This window comes from Scyliorhinus torazame, chromosome 14 (genome assembly GCF_047496885.1).
Source record: "Scyliorhinus torazame isolate Kashiwa2021f chromosome 14, sScyTor2.1, whole genome shotgun sequence".
NCBI classification, from domain to species: domain Eukaryota; kingdom Metazoa; phylum Chordata; class Chondrichthyes; order Carcharhiniformes; family Scyliorhinidae; genus Scyliorhinus; species Scyliorhinus torazame.
The window spans coordinates 7,669,508-7,691,255 of record NC_092720.1 but is presented as its reverse complement, the minus strand read 5'-3'; the positions used below and the strand labels follow the sequence as shown (position 1 = coordinate 7,691,255).

The window sequence follows — 21,748 nt, the reverse complement described above, 5'->3', positions numbered from 1 at the left end:
ATAGTGCAGCTGCTACTGAAACGCTATCCACGCATTTGTTAGCTGCAGCCAATTTTTGAACACAGAGCTGGCCGAGCTCTCGTCTTGAATCGTTCCCAAACTTAAGCCCATCTAAAACTCAATTTTTGTCCCGACGTTAGGGCGGCACGGTAGCACAGTGGTTAACACTGTTCGCAGCTCCAGGGTCCCAAGTTCGATTTCCGGCTTGGGTGACTGCCTGTGCGGAGTCCACTCGTTCTCCCCGTGTCTGTGTGGGTTTCCTCCCACAGTCCAATGGTGTGCAGGTCAGCTAAATGTGCCATGCTAAATTGCCCTTGGCTTCCAAAAAGGTTAAGTGGGGTTACTGGGTTACGGGATAGGGTAGCGATGAGGGCCTAGTGTGGTTCAGACTCGATGGACCGAATGGCCTCCTTCTGCACTATAAATTCTATGATTCTATGATTTACCCAAAACAATTGGCGATTTCAACTGTGCATGCTCTAATCTCGAAATTCTCTTCCTTAACCTCTCAGCCTCTCTACCTCACTCTCCTCCTTTAAAAAGCCATTTAAAGCATTGAATAAGCTGGTGAACATCGACCCGAATATTGCCACTGTGGTTCCGTGGTAAAGTCTGTTGTAACGACCCTGTGAAATTTTACTGTGTTAAAGGTGCACTAAAATGCAAATTGCTGTTATTTCTTACTTTCCAATCTTTGCCGAAATCTTGTCGGGGTTTTGAGGGTTCGGCATAGGATATGCATTGGTGCACAGCATTCTGTTTCCATGTCTGAGAATATTGCCACAAATTGAAATGACTCTAATTCTGAACTGAACCGAAAAAAGACTAGACTAAAACACAAGTGCATCATGCTTACGATTTCAAGTTCAACAAAATAAATATATTTTCAACTTTATCCCCCGAACAAGCGAAGTGCAGCTTCCGCTTATTGTAGAAATGTTCAAATTTCCCTTTCCATTGCGTCAGCGGCGAATTATTAACGCTTATCTTTTCCAAGAGAAAATAATTCTCCACTATATTGTCAAGTGCGCGGTAAAATAATGATTACCCCACACCCCGCCCTGATAGCAATTTGTTCATTGAGTTTCTGATGTCTTGAGGCTTCATTTTTTGGCGCAAGTGAACTGATAGGCTGCTGGCCCGCCTCATGCAGGACAACTTGTCAGATCTTAATTTCGATTTAGTTCTATTCCCCATGCATGCTTTAATTATACAGCTTAACTAACTGACAACATATCTGGGGAGAAGCAGAGCACTATAGGACATAGTAAAGGACGTTGCAATAAATAATGCAATCGACAAAACGGTGAATCTTCAGTCTGATGCTTGGGTTTACATTGCTGATATTGATCTTTGAACCATGAGAGGAACCTCTTGTTTACGACGGAAGTGCTTATCCGACATTGTCTCTGACGAAAGATAACACAAGTTTTAAATGAGGTGAAATATTGGAAATCCGTCACAAATAAACTAGTTCAGCAGCACTGCTAAAACGTTGGGTGCAATGTTTCATTCGTTGGACATGGTCTGAATGAACAATCAGCAAATCGTAGTTTTAACAGTGAATACTGGAATTGCACTGGGCGATGAATGATTGTTTCACCAGGAGTCAATGTCTGTTTATTCGATCTCAATTCTACTCTTGGTCTTCTAAGTTAAAAATGATATTAAATTAATTCCGTCACCCACAAAAAAAGCCGTGCTCGAGTAATCAATCAACTTCTGAACTAATATAAGGGGCCCGTCGATGCAGTAAAATAACATTTGTGTTCTCTTTTGTTGATTGTGACGAAGGCTCAGTGGGCACCGACCACATTGGATCTTTTTTGTGTTTCCGAACCAATATGAACAAATACTTAGGTGGAATATGTTGGTTAGTTTCAATTTCAGAGCATTTCGGTGGGTGCAGACTATGATATTCACTATAGATGAAATAAATAGAGACCCGAGTCTGCTACCAAATATTACTCTCGGATATCGGATCTTCGACTCCTGCGACACACACTTTCAAGCTCTGCGAGCTGCTGTTACACTGATCAACGGACAAGAGGAATCGGTCATCGATTACGACTGTACTCCTTCAACACTAGCCATAATCGGAGACTCTGGATCAACCCAGTCCATGGTAGTAACACGGATGCTTGGGCTTTTCAGAATTCCATTGGTAGAGTATTTATCATTTATTTACAATCTATTAATCTCCAATCTAACACAATTAACTATTAATGATAGCTGGGTATAATCCGCGTCAGCACTTCTTGGTTCAGCACAATTCCGCTTCAAACATTACCTTCTAAAACCTGTTAAGGGGAAAACCGGACTACGGAATGGGGCTACTATAGTTGACTTCATTACCTCTAATCAGAGTTTTACAGCACAGAAAGTGACCCTTCACCCATTGTGAGTAAAGGGGCACAATAAAGGCGCTTTTGTTGCCCCGTGTGTGGATGTATCTGGAGCTTGACTAAAGGTTGTTCAAACATGGTCTCAGTTGGAATGTTCCCCGTATTCTTTCTTTCTTTCTTTCTTCCTTTCCTTTCGTCTTTTTTTCTTTTCTTGTGTCTAAGTATCTTTTATTCAATCTTTTTTTCTTTTTCCTTACTTTTCTATTTCTTCTTTTATATCTATCTATCTAGCTGTCGATCGATCGATCTAGTTTAATATCTGCAGCACTTCCACGAAAGATCAACAGGTGTTCATGAAACCGGGGATTTGTCAGTGCCTTTAAAGTAGAGCGCATGTGAACTTTAATGCAAAGTATGTTTCAGCTTAAAACTTGAGTTGCAACTTTTCCGTGTTTAACTGGTGTAACGCAAAAACCTCAAGTCGAAGAAAGTTCACTTTCCAGCCTGGAGGTAAAATTGTTCATCTTGTTCGATAACCCCTGAGAGAACACATGCGGTTGTCATGTTCATTGATCGTGAAGGAGCTGCGCTCCGAAAGCTAGAGATTAGAAGCAAATCTGTTGGACTTTAACCTGGTGTAAGACTTCTTACTGTGCCCACCCCACTCCAACGCTGGCATCTCCACATCATTGATAGTGATGGAGTAAGACGGTTTGCTTTATTAAGTTCGCTTTCTACCTTCAAAATCGCCTCTATCCTACAGATAAGTCCAAATTTAAACGTGTTCATTAATTCATGGCCAGTCATTTGGGGTTCTTCATGATAGCCCACAAGACACAGGAACAGACGTTGGCCATTTGGTCCACCGAGTCTACTCCGTCATTTAATTAGATCATGAGTGTTCTGATGTGATGAAAATTAATAATTGCTTATTGTCACAAGTAGGCTTCAAATGAAGTTACTGTGAAAAGCCCCTAGTCGCCACTTTCCGGCGCTTGTTCGGGGAGGCTGTTACGGGAATTGAACCGTACTGCTGGCCTACCTTGGTCTGCTTTCAAAGCCAGCGATTTAGCCCTGTGCTAAACAGCCCCTGTAATTAACTTTTCCGCTTTACCCCATAACCCTTGATTCCCTTACTGATTAAAAGTCTGCCTACCTCAAACTTGAACGTACTTACTGACCCAGCATCCACATTCCTCTGCGGTGAAGATTTCCACAGATACACTCCCATCTGAGAGAAGAAATTCCTCCTAATCTCTATTTTAAATAGGCGATCCCTTACTCTGAGATTATTCCCTCTGGGCCTTGATGCTCCCACAAGGGCAAACAGCCTTTCAACATCTACCATGTCAAACTCCGTGAGAATCGAATATGCCTCTAGAACGTCTCCAATTATTTCAAACCTCAATGTGGACAGGCCCAAACTATTCAACCTCTTCTCATAAGCAAAGCGCTCCATAAGCGGGATCAACTTATTGAAACATCTGCCTCCAATACAAGTATAGATTTTGTTACATAAGTGGCACCAAACTGCTTACAGCATTCAAACTGTTGTCTACTTCGTTCCGTGTATAGTTATAGCAAAACTTATCTATCTTTATGCTCCATTCGCTGTGAAATAAAGTCCAACACGGCAATTCTCTTCCCTATTACTTGCTGAACTTGCATGCTAACCTTTTCTGATTTGTGCCTCAGGACTCTCAAAAAACTGCGCTGCTGTGCAATGATTCTCCACTTAAATCATTTTCAGCTCTTATATTCTTCCTCCCAAAGTGCATAACTTCACATTTTCCTACAATATGTTCCATCTACCAAGTGTTTGCCCACTCGTCTAATCTGTCTATATCCCACTGTAGGCTTTTTGTGTCATCCTCACCATTTGCTTTCCAACCTATTTTTATGTCATCAGCACATTTGGCAATAGCACGTTCACTCCCTATGTCCAAAGATTAATATATATTGTAAATAATTGTGGCCCAAGGACGGGTCCCTGTGAACTCTTCTCTCGTTACAGAGTGCATCCTGAAAATGCCCCACTTTTCCCAACTCGTGGTTTTCTATCAGTTAGGCACATCTCTGTCCATGCTAACATACTACCCCAAAAGACATCTTATTAAATAGCTTTTTGTACAGTATCTTATCAAACGCTTTTGGAAATCCAAGTATGTCACATCAACTGGTTCCCCTTTTTCTTCCCTGCCCCTATTCAACTCAAATAATTCTAATACATGTGCCAGGCATGATTTCCCCTGCAATAACCCATTCTGACACTGCTTTAAAATCCAAAAGATCGGCCGAGTGTGCAGATCCTGCCTAATGTCATGTTGCATTGAAATCATGTTTGCGGGGAAAACTATGGTGTCGATCATATTCTTCGGCGGGTAAAATAAACTTTATTTTTACTAATTGACCTAAGATGTGGAAATATAGAGCTAATCTCTTCATGGGTTAGTCCCTGTCTTGACGTTTGATTAAAATATCGTAATGTATAATGAAAAAAAACGTATTGTAGGAATACGCTGAAACAAGAAGGAAAGCATAAGATACTGAAAAATACTCCACGTAAGTTCTGACGCAAAGGTATTCATCTGAAACACTAACTTTGTTCTTTAAAATAATGCCTCTTGACTTGTTGATAATTTTCAGCACGTTTCTGTTTACATCTACAGTACCTCCAGTATTTTCCGTTGAAAACTGGGTGAGAATTTCATTTAGTCAAACCCCATCTACCCCCAAATTCTAAAAACGGGTCCAAATTTGGAAATAGGATGGGATGCTTCCTGAAAACGACCCCCTCTAAATTAATCCCAAGCACCAGCCTTCCAAAAACATCTTAGTTCCACACATTTACGTTATTGACATACTTACGAAGTGGAGCTAAACGGTGCAGATCAGGAATGACGGTTCAGTCTGTTATACAGTTTGGTGTTCGGCAGTTGGGAAACTGTAAGGGATTTCCTTCTGAAATGGCCAGTGCACTAATATTGACTTTGCACGATGATATTTCAGGAAAAAGCATACACCAACCGGAATTATTTTAACTTCCCTCGCTTGAGAAAAAGGAGAGTTGTCAATTGTGTTTCTCAATAATCCAAAAAATAAATCGTGGGACATTACCTGATTCAACCCATTCATTCGCAGTCTTTGTTTTGCGCAACACAGGTTGTAGCCCATCTGTAATTCGATGCAGCAGACGACCAACATCGAAGTCTGCTCCCAGATCGCCCAAATAACCACTCCGCCCTTCCCCCTATCTAAGCCCTGTGTTTATCTCAGCATTTCTGAAAACATGTGCATTTTGCGTGTCATTTGAACCATTTGCCATAACGTGCAATACTTACCTTTGTACCTGTCTGCCGATTTTCGGAGGACGGCCTAACCCTGCCTCCGCTGCTTAAAAAGTTTGAATTAGCGCCATTATATCGTCAAAGACCGATCTGCTTGAGTGAGAGGACGGAAAACAGAAAGAGTGCTGCTAATTCTGTTGCCAAACCAAGCAAGCACAACCACAGGCCCCGGGTGCGGATACTCGATTCTCCCAGGATCTATTATTGAAAGGCATTATTCATTCAACGCCTCAAGCTAGGTTTGTCAAACAAGTGACTTAACATGGCAAGATTCAAATAGTCGCTATTGAATACGGATGATTGGCCATGCCTGTCTTTACAGTTATATTCGAATATTGTTTAAAATAACAGCAAAATTCTGCAGATGCTGGAAATCTTAAAGCAAAAACAACAGGTGCTGGAATTACTCAACAGATCAGGCAAGGTCATTGGAGAGAGAAACATCGTTAACATTCTAGGTTACTGATTGATCATAAAGAAACGGCGACGTCATTTCTCTCCATCGATACTGCTTCGCCGATTGAGGACTTCCAGTATTGTCCGTTCTTTTTAATGAGTACAGTGTTGGAAACATTCATTGAGAATTTTAATTAATTTATGTCTTAATTTTTCAAAGGTGGCAATCTTATTGATATCAGTTCTGTGGATTCGAAAAGTTAACTCTATTTCTCTTTCCACAGATGCTGTCAACCCGCTGGGTTTATCCAGCATTTTTTGTTTTTAGCTCATTAATGTTAAGTTTCATAGGGAGCAGTAGATTTTCTTTTTGCTCTTCTGCAGGTCAGCTACTTTTCTACTTGTGCCTGTCTGAGTGACAAAGCAGAATACCCGGCCTTTCTTCGAACAGTGCCAAGTGATTACTTTCAGGTCAGAGCTTTGGCACAGCTTGTGAAACATTTTGGATGGACCTGGGTGGGAACAATCGCGGGAGATGATGACTATGGTCGATATGGCATTCAGATGTTCAGTGAACAAATTGAGGCTCTCGGAGCGTGCATCGCTTTCTCTCACACGATTCCAAAAGTGAACACCAAAGAGGAGATTGAAGCGATAGTCAACACTATTCGAAAAAGCCGTGCCAAGGTAATACTCGTCTTTGCTATTGAACAGGACACTGACACCCTGATTCAGGAAGTAATGCGGCAAAACATTACCGGAATTCAATGGCTGGCGAGCGAAGCCTGGGTGACGTCAGCTATGCTTTCCAGACAGGACAACGCAATTTTGGTTGGCACTCTGGGGTTTGCACTCCGGAGAGCTCAGATACCAGGTCTTCAACAATTTCTTCAGAAGGTCCATCCTTCCACGGCCGCTCAAAATGTTTTGGTGACAGAGTTTTGGGAAACTTTATTTCAGTGCTCATTACAAACTTCGGAAAATGGCACAAGTCAGTGTACGGGATCAGAGGACATTAAGAGCCGCGTAAATATATATTCTGATGTATCGCAACTCAGAGTATCATACAATGTATACAAAGGAATCTATGCAATAGCTCACGCCCTTCACAATCTCTCCTATTGTAAAGATGGGAAAGGGCCGTTTGAAAATAATAGCTGTGCCAACACCACGGATATTAAACCATGGCAGGTAAGAGATCCGTGCTGAAAAATAACCTTCAAAATACCGTTGTATAACAGAAATGCCAATATCCAAGGCAAGGATATCTTTTGTAATGTGAGCCACCTTTACTATTTAACAATATATACCTGTTTAGGAAGGCAAAAAACGGCCAGGAAATTCTGAGGAGCCAAGTATTACAGGACAATGGGGAACTAAAATGTTAATAATATTACGAAAAAAATATTGGGTTAATTCAGCAGACTAAAAGCTGATCAATCCTGTGGTCAACAGAAAAGGGGGTTCAAATATGTGAATGCAGAGTCAATGGCTATATTGTTTTTGATTTTCCATCATTTCTAGAAACTCTTGGACTGCTCTTCTAGATTGGAATGTAGCAAATGCAACATCGATATTCATTAACGGGTAACATATTGAACTAGAGGTTAATTGGCAAACCATCAGTCGAAACTAAGATGCTAGAGTCCATTAGGGATTTTGTAATAGAACACTTAGAAAATGATATGATTTGTTCGAACCATCGGAGTATTGTGATAGAAATACTGGCATCAAGTCAATGTGAGGTATTTTTTTAACCTAGACTAGGGAGAAACAATCGATAAAATGCACTTGGATTTTTAAAAGGCTTTATGTAAGGTGTCGCACCAGAGGTTGTTAACGGCAACTGGGACTCACTGGATTGGAGCTAACAAAGAGATTGTATGAAGGATCTCTTCGCGGACAGAAACAAGATCATAGGAATAAACTAGTCTTTTTAGGTTAGTGGATTAAGCAGTGTAGGGAGTGAGAGGAAAAGTGACCGGGCTCCAGATATTTATCGTCCAGATGAAATCATCAGATGAGGAAATCGAGAAAAGAATTTTGAGGTATAAGACACTTCTTAGTTCAAAAAAACTCTAAGGATCGAATTCTTAATGTCTAACACCAAAGTTATCTCGTGTGGACACAAAGGGAAAATTCGGAATGTCCAATTCACCTAACACCACTACGCCACCGCCTCCCACTATGCGTTCTATTCTTTGTTTTTGCAGTGATGTTGAACCGTGTCCAGAAGAGTCATAGAACCATATAACAATAGAAAAGTTGCAGCACAGAAGGAGACCATTCGATCCATCTTGCCCATGCCAGTCTGAGGTCATGGAGGTTCCCTTTCCAATCCCATCGTCCTGCACCCCGTCCATAGCCCTGTGCCTTACAGCACTTAAGGTGCAGATCTAGGTACCTTTTATGGTATCGCCATGCTAAAAAAAGACCAGGATTTGCAACTTTTACTCCCCCACCCTCGATTTCCTATTCCCCTCCCTTACTTAGAAATAGTCCAACTGCACCTCTTCCATTGGCATAGGCTGTAAGTCATCAGGCCTCATCCCACCTTCCTCAGCCCTGCCTTATGAGTTGTACACTGAGACACAACTCTAACTCTTGCTTACTTAGCCCCCTCGGAGTTTAGATTCCATGACAATAATAATTTGCTTTCGATGCAATGCTCACAAACAAAGCCACATTTTCTTAGCAATTACACTTATACCATAATATTTGAAAATAAAGCTTTTCTTCGGCTACATATGTCCTACCCAGCGGCGGCACGGTGGCAGAGTGCTTAGCACTGCTGTCTCACAGCGCCAGGGACCGGGTTCAATTCCTCAATTCCGGCCTTGGCTGGTTGTCTGTGCGGAGTCCGCACGTTCTCCCCGTGTCTGCGTGGGTTTCCTCCAAGTGCTCCGGTTTCCTCTCACAGTCCAAAGATGTGCAGTAGGTGGATGGCCATACTCAATTGCCCCTCAGTGTGCAAAGACATGAAGGTTAGGTGGAATTATGAGCTTACGAAAATAGGGCAGCTCAATGAACCTAGGTCAGGACTCTTTCAGAATGTCGGTGCAGCCTCGATGGGGCGAATTCTGCACTGTACGGATTCTATGTTTCTATTCTATCCGAGAAATATGCATTTAAAACAACACCTAGGCTTTGTTTAAAGATAAGGTTTTATTCAAAACTAAAACCACTTTTCGCCATTCATTGAAACTGATCTTTAAAAAGTCAAAACGTATTGTAGCCAATTTGGACAGCATGCAGCTGCTACAACTCGAGACCAGGGATTTGAAATGATAAAACAATAAAATATCGTTTCTCGTAAACAACAGACTTCCTGTAAAAAATTACAACTGGCAGAAATTCAAACTAAGCCATTTAATTTAAACCGTTGCTAAAAGGTCAAATCAATAGATATTACCGAAAAACTTATCAGCTTCTTATACGACATAAAAACTTAATGGTAGATGCCGATATAAATCTAAATGGGAAACTAGAATTTGGGAAGAGCGCAAGGAGGCTGCACAGATTAAGTGAGGAGTAAAAATAGTGGCAGTTGTACCAAAATTAGGAAATTATCTGATTACCATTTTTGTAGGAAAACTGAAAACGCACAATTCATCTTAAAAGGTAGGAAACTAGCAAACATTGGAAGCTGGAAGTCTTAAATTAAACTAACATCTTTCTTCGTGCAGTTGAGATTCTTGATGCATTGTTATTGATTTTCCAAAATTTCAGATGTTGCAGAGTGCTGATTGCGGTTGTGCGGGGCTGGGGACACCCATATGGCCGGTCTCACTCTGCAGATCCACAGGCCAAGGTGGCTGGTCAGTGAGGTGTGTAGCAATATGGCTGCCTTGCAGGCCACGGCAATGGCGTTCCGTGACTGGACACACCCCAATGCCGTGGGGGAGGGGACCCCGGTCACTCGGCCCGTTCCCCGTCAACCCCACTCCGCCCTGGTCCTGGAAGGCACCCCAGCCAGTCCGGCCACTATCCAGTACGGCAGCGGGCAATTGCGCCTCTGTATCCCACCTCCTCTCTCTCCTTCATCATCCATGATACCGGTTTCACGATTTTTGAGAGCAATAGTAAACCGCACCATCAGGAGGCGGAGAATCCTGGAGGCCCTGGAGAATACTAATGATATGCAAACGTTGTTTCCTGTACATGTGTTCTGGACAGCATTGACGCTGCTGTCGAGGTGGCGGAGAATTGCGATTTGGCATCAATCGGCTGCTATCGTGATTTTGGCATCTGAACCGATTCTCCGCCCAATCAAGTTTCCCATATTCAGCATCAACCAACAAAGAATCCCACCCACTATTCTTACCTCAGGAAAAATTCTTAGGGGGCTGCAACTAACGTTCACAACATTGATTCCTTGGATGTGAGCGTTGGGCTGCAAGGAGAGATTCAGTCGAGGGGAACTATCTTCTCTAGAGTTCAGAATAATGATTTTTTTAAAAAACGCCTTGGTGTGTTTGGTAGAGACTTAGTGGTGTTTGGTAGGCTGGAAAACCTAGAATTAATAATCGGTCTCAGGGTAATCCACTTAAGATTGCAATATGAGGAAATTTCTTCACTCAGGTACTGAGACATTTTAGTATTTTGTATCCCAGAGGGCAGGTTAATACAATCCTTCAATATATTCAAGACTGAGGTAGACAGACATTTGGAAAGTAAGGGAAAATAAAAATATGGAAAATGTCAGGAAAAAACAGAATTGAAGTGCAAGTTCAGAAAATATGTAATCGAATGTTGGAGCAAGCTCAAGTGATCTTATGGCCGGCTCCTTCTTTCATGTCTTACACTTATATTCTTAATTTTTTTTCATTTTCTTCACAAAGCTTTTGCATTACCTGAAACATGTTAACTTTACAAACAGACTTGGAGAGGAAGTAGTATTTGATGAAAATGGAGATCCCAACCCATCCTATGATTTAATAAACTGGCGGGAAACTGCCGACGGTTCTGTTCGTTATGTGACGGTTGGTCAGTTTGGTGGTTCTTTTGATTCAAACCACAGGCTCCAAATAGATGAAAGTACAATTGTTTGGAATAACGGAAAGAAGGAGGTAAGTGTACTTCCTGTCTAAGTCCAGTATGGTCAACCTGTTGGATTCTTTCATGAGTAATATCATAGTGTAAATACATTTCAGTTACTTTTCAGATGATGACAACTCTCATCATACCTGCAATGCCAAGTGATTAACATACAATCTCTGACCGCAATGTATTACTTGATGTTATCACAATTGAGAGGAAGAAGGAAATAAAGATGAAAGCGTGGAATTTATTTCGCGACCTCTAGAGGCAGCAGAGTGTGAAACAGGCAATTAAATATTTTGAAGGCATACTCACTCTAACAATACTATTTAATCTCACCCTTTGCAAGGAAATGCAGCATTTCTCAAATAGATTACATATAATATGACAGAAGCTAACAGAGAGATGTAAGGTGAGCAGAATCATTCTGGTGAGTAGTTAAATAAGATCTTCATAAACTTTTGACAGAAAGCCAATTAAACCTATTGATCCCGATATAGTGCAGAAAATAGACCTCCTATTTTTCCAACATATAAAAGGAGGAGCGGAATGATCCCTTATTTAGCTCAGAAAAGCTGTTATCTAAAAAACGAAACATTTCCAAGGAGAAGACCCATCATCCGAGGTTTAATAAGTTAGAGTATCAAACGTTAAGAAAAAGATGTATAATTGTGCTCAGACGGGTGGCAAGTAGGAAGGTTGGATAGAATTTTCCAATATTCCCTAGATTCCTGGAAGGTTCCCTCAGAATGAAAAATAGCAAATGTAGCTCGCTCATTCTAAATTGAATGGAGTCACAAAACAGCAATCTACAGGCCAGTTAGTTTAACATCGATCAGAAGGGAAATGTTGGAAGCTATTATCAAGGAAGTTAGGGAAAGGCACTCGGGGATTTTCACAGTTAGCTCAATAAAGCCTACTTGTGACAATAAGCGATTATTATATTTATTATTGTTATTGGAAACAAATCAAGGAGAATCAACATGAGAAAAATCATTTCTAACCAATTTACTCGAGTTCCTTGAGGATCCACATGTACAGTGAAGAACGAGAAACCGCTGGATGTACTGCACGTGGATTTCCAGAAAGTATTTGCTAAGCTTATTGCAAATCTTATTGCATAAATTAAAGGTTAATGGTGTTAGGGGTAACAGATTGGCATGAACAGACGATTGGCGAGCTAGCAGTAAACAGAGAGTAGAGATATATGAGTCTTTTTCTCATTGGAAAGATGTAACGAGTGTTGTGCTACAGGGACTAGTGTTGGGGACTCAACGTTTTGAAATTTAGATAAATTGCTTGGATGAAGAAACCAAAGGTATGGTTGCCAAATTGCTGATGACAGAAAGATAGGGAGGGAGGTAAGTGCGGTGGCTGCTCAGCTATTGAAGACAAGACACCAAAGGCACCAAGGGTTCTGGGGGAATGGCGGAAAAGTGAAGTATGAGGTCGAAAATCAGCCAGATCAAGAGGCTCGAGAGCTCCTAGTACTTATCCTTGCTCAAAATTGTCCCATGCAGCGGTACTGATGCAGCAGGACATGTGGAGGAGCAGGAGAACAGCAAGTTGTTATCCAATTTAGGAAGTTGTTATGCAGTTCATTGCAAAATAACATTGAGCGCTGTGGCCTCTTCGTTATTCTTACCGCAAGATCGTGACACAGAAATGTAGAAAACAGGAGCAGGAGAAGGCCATATGGCCTTTCGAGCCTGCTCTGCCATTCTTTAGGACCATGGCTGATCAGCCACCTCAACGGCCGAACCCTGCTTTCCCCCAAATTATTTGGTCCACTTCGCCGAAGTGCTATATCTAACTGCTTCTTGGAAACATACAGGGTTGGATTCTCGGCAAGCGGGATTCTCAGTTGCGCCGACAGTGCACCCATGCCAGGGATTTCCCGATGGCGTGGGTCTATCCGTAATAGGAAACCCCATTGGCCCGCTGGCGGGACAGCGAATGCCTGTGTGGACGCGGTGCATTAGAAAACTGGTGAGATGGGACAGAGAATCCCGCCCGTAATATTTTGTCCTCAGCTACTTCGTGTGGTAACGAGCTCCACAGCCTCTGAGTGAAGAAGTTTCTCCCCATCACTGTCCTAAACGGGCTACCCGTATCCACAAGCTGTGAGCCCTGGTTCTGGACAAACCCACCATCGGGAACATCCTTCCCGCACCTTATCTATTTAGTCCTGTTAGCATTTTATAGTTTTCTATGAAATCCCCCCTCCCCTCATTCTTCTCGACTCCCGAAAATAAAATCCTAACCGATTCAACCTCTCCTCATACGTCAGTCTCGTCATCCCAGGAATCAGTCTGATAAACCTTCACTGCACTCCCTCTGGAGCAAGATCATCCTTCCGGAGACGAAAACTATGGGCCCGAAAACATAGGTTGTTTTACCGGGTCCAACCATGCAGCACTGATCATTATCAGAATGAATTATAAGAGACTTTAATTGAACATGAACTGTTAAATCATTCAGCCAATAGAAACGAAACAGAATTGTACGATAAAGTCGCCATAGTACCTGATGACCGTAGGCTGCTTTTCCCTTTGAGGGAGTGAGCTGACTGGCGATGATTTAACCTGAGCATCACCGCACCTCAGGCCAGGGGCAAGGTTGAGAGTGCGGGCTGTCATAAATAACCTCAGTCGGTATGCGGATTGAACCTCAATTTTTCATAGCTATTGCATAACATGTGCACTTTTACAATCTCGGCACAGATTCCTCGATCGACCTGTAGTGTGGGCTGCGTACGAGGGACAAGGAAAGCTGTTAGACAAGGCCAACCTGCTTGTTGCTTTGATTGCATATCATGTGCAGACGGGGAGATTAGTAATGAGACAGGTGAGGAAATAAAAGTCGAGCAACATTGTTTGCTATACTGAGAATGACGTGGTTTTGAATGTTTCTCCTATATTAAACTTGCTTTACAGGGGGAGGCAGTTGTGCAGTGGACTAGTAATCCAGAGACCCAGAGAAGTACTTTGGGGGCCCGGGTTCAAATCCCACTTCAGCAAATGGTGAAATTTGGATTCAATAAATGTTTGGATTTAAAAGTTCTAATGATGTCCATGAAACCTACTGGAAATCTTTCCTCCTTACCCGGTCTGGTCCGGACTGCATGGAACTCTAGACCCGCAGCAATGTAGTTAACTCTCTCCTGCCGAGGAAGCCACTCAGTTAAAGAGCAATAAAAAAAAACACCACAATTTGTGTTTTCACAGTTTATTGCGGTTTTGTCAATTGACGACTAGCTGCCATCAGCTAAAGTGGCCATAATGCTGTCCTATCACTAAAGCAAACTATCAAAGGAATCTGTACTCTTCCTGCAGATGTTGTCAGCCTGAAAAATATGATTCTATCGTAGTATAGTACTGTTGAAACAATCAATACGAATAACAAGGAAATAATCCAGATTAGACAGACACTGGCGACGGAATACTGGTCAGAACTGTTATCGGGTATAGCTATAGTTGAAAATTAGGAAATGGGAGCAAAGAATTTAGCACAATTGAAGAGCAGTATTATAACATGAAGGTAACGGAGTTCTTGCCAAATGAAAAGCCACCATGGGCAGAAGTAGTGAAAGACAACATAAAACGTCAGGAAATCGTCAAGACTATTGTAGATCCAGAGAAATTGCGGGAGATGGAAACAGAAAAAGCGAAACAAAATATTAACATGTGTGAAAATACTGGAAACGACAGGAAACTTGCCAGAAATGTGAAAATCAGCACAGCACAGTATTGCAAATCTATTAGAAAACAAAGGGCTTTCTTGGGTAATAAAAACACACGGGGTGGGATTTCAAGTCATCTCCACGCCAGCTCAAAATCAAGATTGAAGCGAACAATGTGATTCTCCCCGACGTGATTGGCTTTTGGAATAACGCCCCAACACTTCAGACAGTGCGAATCGCCGCATACGCCTGGCAAACTCTTTTTAACACATTTGCATTTCATTAGCGAGCACTCTCTCCAGACCTTGTCCACGCGGATTAGTCACCGGGTGCCGGCCTGCCGTCAAACCAGCATCCTTTAGAATAGCGTGAACCTGGCGACTTCACCTCCCAGGGGTATATCGGAGGTGAGCGCTCAGGCGGCAATGGCTCCCCAGACTCTTCACAAAATGAAACTTAGTAAAAGTATACCTCATTTCTAATACCTATGAGGACAAGAAGAGTATGAATTATTTAAAATTCGCTCCGTTTCCTGACAAGAGGTGAGGTCGCTGTGACGCATCAAGATAACATTTAACCAAGTGTTTCAACAAGAACCCTTGTAAAACTGAAGTCCGGGGAATTCAGGGGGAATATTCCAGGGCTTGGACATAAACTGAGTATGTAGCACAAAACAAGTAACCTTTCAGCTAACATGATTCTGCCTCACAATAAAATTTGAAGTAGGAACGAGCCTGATATTTCCGGAGGATCTCTTCCAGTCTTCATAAATAATTTGGCATCAGATCGGTATGCAACCGCAAAACTGGAAAAGGGCTGGTTTAGCACAGTGGGCTAAAACAGCTGGCTTGTAATGCAGAAGACCAGCAGCGCGGGTTCAATTCCCGTTCCAGCCTCCCCGAACAAGCGCCGGAATATGGCGACTGGGGGACTTTCCAGTAACTTCATTGAAGCCAACTTGTGACAATAACCTATTATTATTAAAGACAGCCGTTTATCTGAGTTTTCAGCAATCTTCTGTCAAAGTTATCACTGTAAACATTCTTGCACCTTCTACGCTAAAGTTTTCAAGCTGGCAAAGGAGAAGTTTCACAAATCATGAGGCAATGCGCCGGCACGAATCTGTGTGTTTTGAGGAGAGCAGAGCAGAAAAGATAGAGAACAAAGAACAAAACACAGTACAGCGCAGGAACAGGCCCTTCGGCCCATCGTTAGATGTGCAGGCAATAAATCACTGCGCTTGATTACTGTTTCATATTTAATGATTATATTGCCTTGGCTTTGTCTCATTTGCAGACTCAATCGAATGCATCAAATGCCATTTAGACTACTGGTCGAACTCGCTAAAAGATCGATGCCTGCCAAAGGATATTGAGTTTCTCTCCTTCGAGGATCCGTTGGGAATCTCACTGGTGACGATTGCCCTTTGTGGGGCCTCACTCACGATTGGTGCTGCAGCAGTATTCACCAATTACAGGAACACCCCAATTGTCAGGGCTAACAACTCCGAATTAAGTTTCCTCATTCTCCTATCCTTAGTGCTGTGTTTCCTGTGCTCTGTCACCTTTATTGGCAAGCCCACAGTCTGGTCTTGCATGCTCCGTCACACGCTTTTTGGCATAAGCTTTGTGCTCTGCATTTCTTGCATTTTGGGGAAAACAATTGTTGTGTTAATGGCTTTTAGAGCGAGACCTCCGAACAGCGATAGAATGAAATGGTTCGGCCCTGTGCAACAAAGAGTAATAATATTACTCTGTACCAGTTTGCAAATTATAATCTGCCTCCTTTGGTTAACTACATCGCCACCGTTGCCGGTAAAAAACACAAAGTATCAAAATGCAAAAATTATTCTTGAATGTGATGTTGGCTCAATCAAGGCGTTTGCATTTGTTTTGGGTTATATTGGCATCTTGTCTTCTTCCTGCTTTTTGCTGGCCTTTTTTGCCCGCAAGCTACCAGATAATTTTAATGAAGCTAAATTTATAACATTCAGTATGGTCATCTTTTTTGCAGTTTGGGTAACTTTCATCCCCGCTTATGTGAGCACTTCTGGAAAATACACCGTCGCTGTTGAAATATTTGCCATTTTGGCGTCGAGCTTTGGTATTTTGTCCTGTATATTCGTCCCGAAATGTTATATTATCCTGTTCAAACCTGAAAAAAACAATAGAAAGCATCTTATGTGCCGGAGAGCGGATGATTAAATTTTTAGATGTTCCTTTTTATCTATGCTTTATATTTTTTTCAAATTATCTTCATTTAACTACGTTCAGGCAGAAATTCGTATTCGCGGTTTTGCTAAGCAAGTGGTTCATTCAGCACCATATACCGCCTGTGAAAAATGCCTTTTAAATTCAGTAGAATTGAATATTTGGCGGAACACATAATGGGTCACGGTACAAGACGGGTGGCTTCTCCAATTATTTGTTTTACGTACCTTTGCGCACTCTCTTCTCCCTTTGGAAATTTTGGCAGGACTGGCAGGCTGGTTATCGAACTGTTTAAACGCATCAAGGGCTCTCCTTCTGTGGCCGTCAAATCCTGCAGTGAGATTTGAATCAAGAGAATTCTGGTTCAATTGCAATGGTCCTACCGACTGAGCCACAAAATCGTTCTGCCAAGAAGCATCCTGATGTTAACTGCGAGGGTATCCCGACACGGAACACCTGTTTCTGGGGTGGGGTGTAGTTTTGTTTTAGTGTGTGGAGACAAGTGAAACCCGAGTGAAATAAATAGCCCAGTGGTCTTGTAACAATTATTAAATACTATTTATTAAAGTAAAAGAAAGACAAACACAGACGAACAGGTCCACTGTCCTCTCCGCCTGTATATGAATGACGGCACACACACACGTTTCTGTAGAACGTACCCCTTATTCTAAAATAAAGCTAAGAACTCCATAAGTCTTCCCCTGTTCCACCAAACAACATCCAGGTTAAAGAGACAATGCATAGTTACCACACCATACAGGGATGATACTCAAGTATTGGGAAAGTCTTTTCATGGTCCAACAAATGTATTAAAACTGCGGTTGCAAATATTTTATGCACTGCCTTGGCTCTGAGACTTAGAGGAGTGTTCGATGTAAATCTGGAATCTATGCGGCTCGGTGAAAAACTGGCTTTAAAGCTTGGTAGCTGGAATCTTCAGAGACTTCCTCCGTGGCTTCTGGTCGTCTGCTCAGTTATACCTTTGTTCATCTTTGATTATGCCTTCTGTGTATTTCGCTGCCTGCTTCTGTCAACTTTCGTGACTATATATTCGCATATAAATACCTCATTGATTTTCATAAACGTCGAAAAGATAATAATAATCTTTATTGTCACAAGTTGGCTTACATTAACACTGCAATGAAATTACTGCGAAAAACCTCGAGTCGCCACATTTCAGCGCATGTTCGGGTACACAGAGGGAGAATTCAGAATATCCAATTCACCTAACAGCACGTCTTGTGGGAGGAAACCGGAGCACCTGGAGAACACCTACGCAGACACAGGGAGAACGTGCAGCCTCCACACAGATCGAGACCCGAGCCAGGAATCGAACCTGGGACCCTGGAGCTGTGAAGCAACAGTGCTACCCACTGTGCTACCCTTTCTCCTCATATGCCATTCACATTTGCCTATTATCTAAACTGCCTTCCAAACACGTTAGGGGGGACATCTCATTGAGGCCTTTTGAATACTGGCTACTACTGTCTCTAGGCATATTTCTACCTGCTGCTGGATTTCTCACATCCTATTATATTTTGTTAAATTCGTTTACAGCTGTTGCTAAACAGATTCATGACACCTCGTTCCAATTGATATCTCCTTTCACTGAAACGACGCATTATTTTCGAGACAGGAAAATATGAACATTCAAACGCCTGAGGCACGGTGCATGTCAATTAAGTACTAGATAATCAAGATCGTGTATCAAGCGAAATTAATATGGTTACTTATCAATGGTTCTTCTGAGTGATCACTCGTCATGGGTAAACCGTGAGATTGTGTGTCATCTGGTTAGTTTGTCATGGAATAGAGAAAAGCCGAACTCGGCGATATGTTAATCAAGAAACTGCGTTCGTAGCCCGTGGACTGAATTGCAGAGAAATGAAAGGCCCGTCATAATGACCAGCAGCATAGCTAATGATGTGTAATAACTTTGGTCTTGACATCTGAATACCTGCATTTTAAACTGTTATATTTACTTCTTATCGCGATGGTTTAGAAATAAAATGTAGAATTCTTATTACTCCCACTTCACTGTGTCGAGTTAAATTAATCATTGGACTTTTATGTCCGTCAGTCTTTGACAGAGCTTTTAAGTCTTTTTGTTCCATTTATTTGAGATATGAAAGTTGACAAAACAGATCGAACATGAAGTGAGCTTTAGAATATTGAAACTAAAGCTTTTGGTTTCCTTGTCCCATAATCACAGAATCCATATATTTCAGTTCATTATCTTTACATAGCAAAACGCGATAGAAATTGATACAAATTGGCATTCTGATGTAAAGGTCACGAACCGAAGCTAAATAGTTGACATTCTGAAAATGCCACAACATCCATGTGTTCAGTCGGCATCCGCCGTGCCTCGGCCTGAGCATCATGAAACCCTACTTCGTCTACATTGATCACTTGTGAGAATTAATGAATTTACACAATTTAGGAATGACTTAGATTCAGAGGCTAGCGCCGGATCTGAACAGATAATTTAGCACGGTTTTGCGTATGTTGCAATATGCTAATCGCAGTTCAGGATCCAATGAGGCTATTGCCTAGAAATCTGTCTGCCCTCTCTGGCGTACGGTAATAAAACAAATCAGTATGGTAATCTCGAGTCATCTCAAGTTCTCTCTGAATTGCAGGGGCACGGATTTAATGCGACAGGCAAAGGAAACAAGGGCAACATAAAGAAAAGCATTAGCGCACGAAGCGGTTCGGATCTGCAGTCTGCTACTGCTTCAGTTGCTGCTGCTCTTAGACTGAAGCTATGGTTTATTTAGCTGCATCATGTGGTTCTTCCTCCTCGGTGGACCATGCGACTGTGACACGAAGAGTCTGAACGTTGTCGGGAGATCAGATACAGATGTCGAGGTTCCGTTCGCTAAATCCAAAAACAATCTAATGTTCGTGCACAGAGTTGCAATTTCCTCTTAAAGAAATCAATTCCGGCTAAATTAACTCACTTATATTTCACAGTAGTTAAGGACATATTTGCCGATTTCAATCGTCTAGGGTTAAGAGAAGGTTAATAGAATTTAGAAATGACTTCCCGCTATCTCCTCAGGTGCACCAACCTGGAAACATGTAGCGTGATCATCGAGTGCGTGTCCCGGGACTTTGCGAGTTAACTTATGTTAAATCAGTACGTAAAGTCGCCATATTCCCAGATGGCCGTAGGCCTTTCCACTGTGAGGGCGCGAGCTGACTGGTGGTGATTTAACCGAAGCATCACCACAGCTCAGGGGAGGAACACGGTTGACAACCTCAGCCAGTACGGAATTGAACACGTGGTGTTGGCCTTGCTCTGCATCACAAACCAAACTTCCAGCCAACTCAGCTGAAGGATGTGATCATAAGCCTGCATTGAACGTTGGTTCAGCCCAGATGGGTGTGTAACTCTGTACCGCAAACAACAAAGAACAAAGAAAAGTACAGCACAGGAACAGACCCTTCAGCCCTCCAAGCCTGCGCCGACCATGCTGCCCGTCTAAGCTAAAACCGTCTACACGGCCTGGGTCCGTATCCCTCTATTCCCATCCTATTCATGTATTTGTCAAGATGCCCCTTAAATGTCACTTTCGTCCGTGCTTCCACCACCTCCTCCGGCAGCGGGTTCCAGGCATCCACTACCCTCTGTGTAAAAAACCTGCCTCGTACATCTCCTCTAAATCTTGCACCTCGGACCTGAAACCTATGCCCCCTAGTAATTGACCCCTCTACGCTGGGACAAAGCCTCTGACTATCCACTCTGTCAATGCCCCTCATAACATTGTAGACCTCTATCAGGTCACCCCTCAACCTCTGCCAGTCCAGTGTGAACAAACGAGTTTATTCAACCGCTCCTCATAGCTAATGCCCTCCATACCAGACAGCATCCTGGTAAATCTCTTCTGCACCCACTCTAAAGCCTCCACATCCTTCTGGTAGTGTGGCGACCAGAATTCAACACTATACTCCAAGTGTGGCCTAACTAAGGTCCTATACAGCTGCAGCATGACTTGCCAATTCTTACACTCAATGTCCCGGCCAATAAAGGCACACATGCCGTATGCCTTCTTGACTAACTTCTCCACCTTAAAACTTAGAATATACAGTGCAGAAGGAGGCCATTCGGCCCTACTAGTCTACACCGACCCACTGAAGCCCTCACTTCCACCCTATCCCCGTAACCTAACCACCCTTCCTAACCTTTTTGGTCACTAAGGGCAATTTATCATGGCCAATTATCGTAGGATTTACAGTGCAGAAGGATGCCATTCGACCCATTGAGTCTGCACCGGCTCTTGGAAAGAGCACCCTACCCAAGCCCACACCTCCACCTTATCCCCATAACCCAGCAACCCCATCCAACACTAAGGGCAATTTTGGACACTAAGGGCAATTTAGCATGGCCAATCCACCTAACCTGAACATCTTTGGACTGTGGGAGGACATCGGAGCACCCGGAGGAAATCCACGCACACACGGGGAGAATGTGCAGACTCCACATAGACAGTGACGCAAGCCGGGAATTGAACCTGGGACCCTGGGGCTGTGAAGCAATTGGGCTATCCACAATGCTACCATGCTGCCCTGCGCAACCTGTGTTGCCCCTTTCAGTGACCTGTGGACCTGTACACCTAGACCTCTCTGACTTTCAATACACTTGAGGGTTCTACCATTCACTGTATGTTCCCTACCTGCCTTCCAAACCTTCCAAAATGCATTACCTCATATTTGTCCGGATTA

The 21,748-nt window shown here is 42.6% G+C and overlaps 1 protein-coding gene across 1 annotated transcript in view; it reads left to right on the top strand.

Moving 5' to 3' along the window:
* Positions 1-19,044, top strand: part of LOC140389507 (extracellular calcium-sensing receptor-like) — a 36,170-nt gene extending 17,126 nt beyond the window's left edge. The window contains exons 2-6 of the mRNA XM_072473654.1: positions 1,879-2,164; positions 6,473-7,279; positions 10,930-11,157; positions 13,852-13,975; positions 16,107-19,044. Of these exons, the coding sequence (XP_072329755.1) occupies positions 1,913-2,164; positions 6,473-7,279; positions 10,930-11,157; positions 13,852-13,975; positions 16,107-17,014 (2,319 nt within the window). The 5' untranslated portion in view covers positions 1,879-1,912 and the 3' untranslated portion in view covers positions 17,015-19,044. The remainder of the gene's footprint in view (positions 1-1,878; positions 2,165-6,472; positions 7,280-10,929; positions 11,158-13,851; positions 13,976-16,106) is intronic.
* Positions 19,045-21,748: the final 2,704 nt, after the last annotated feature.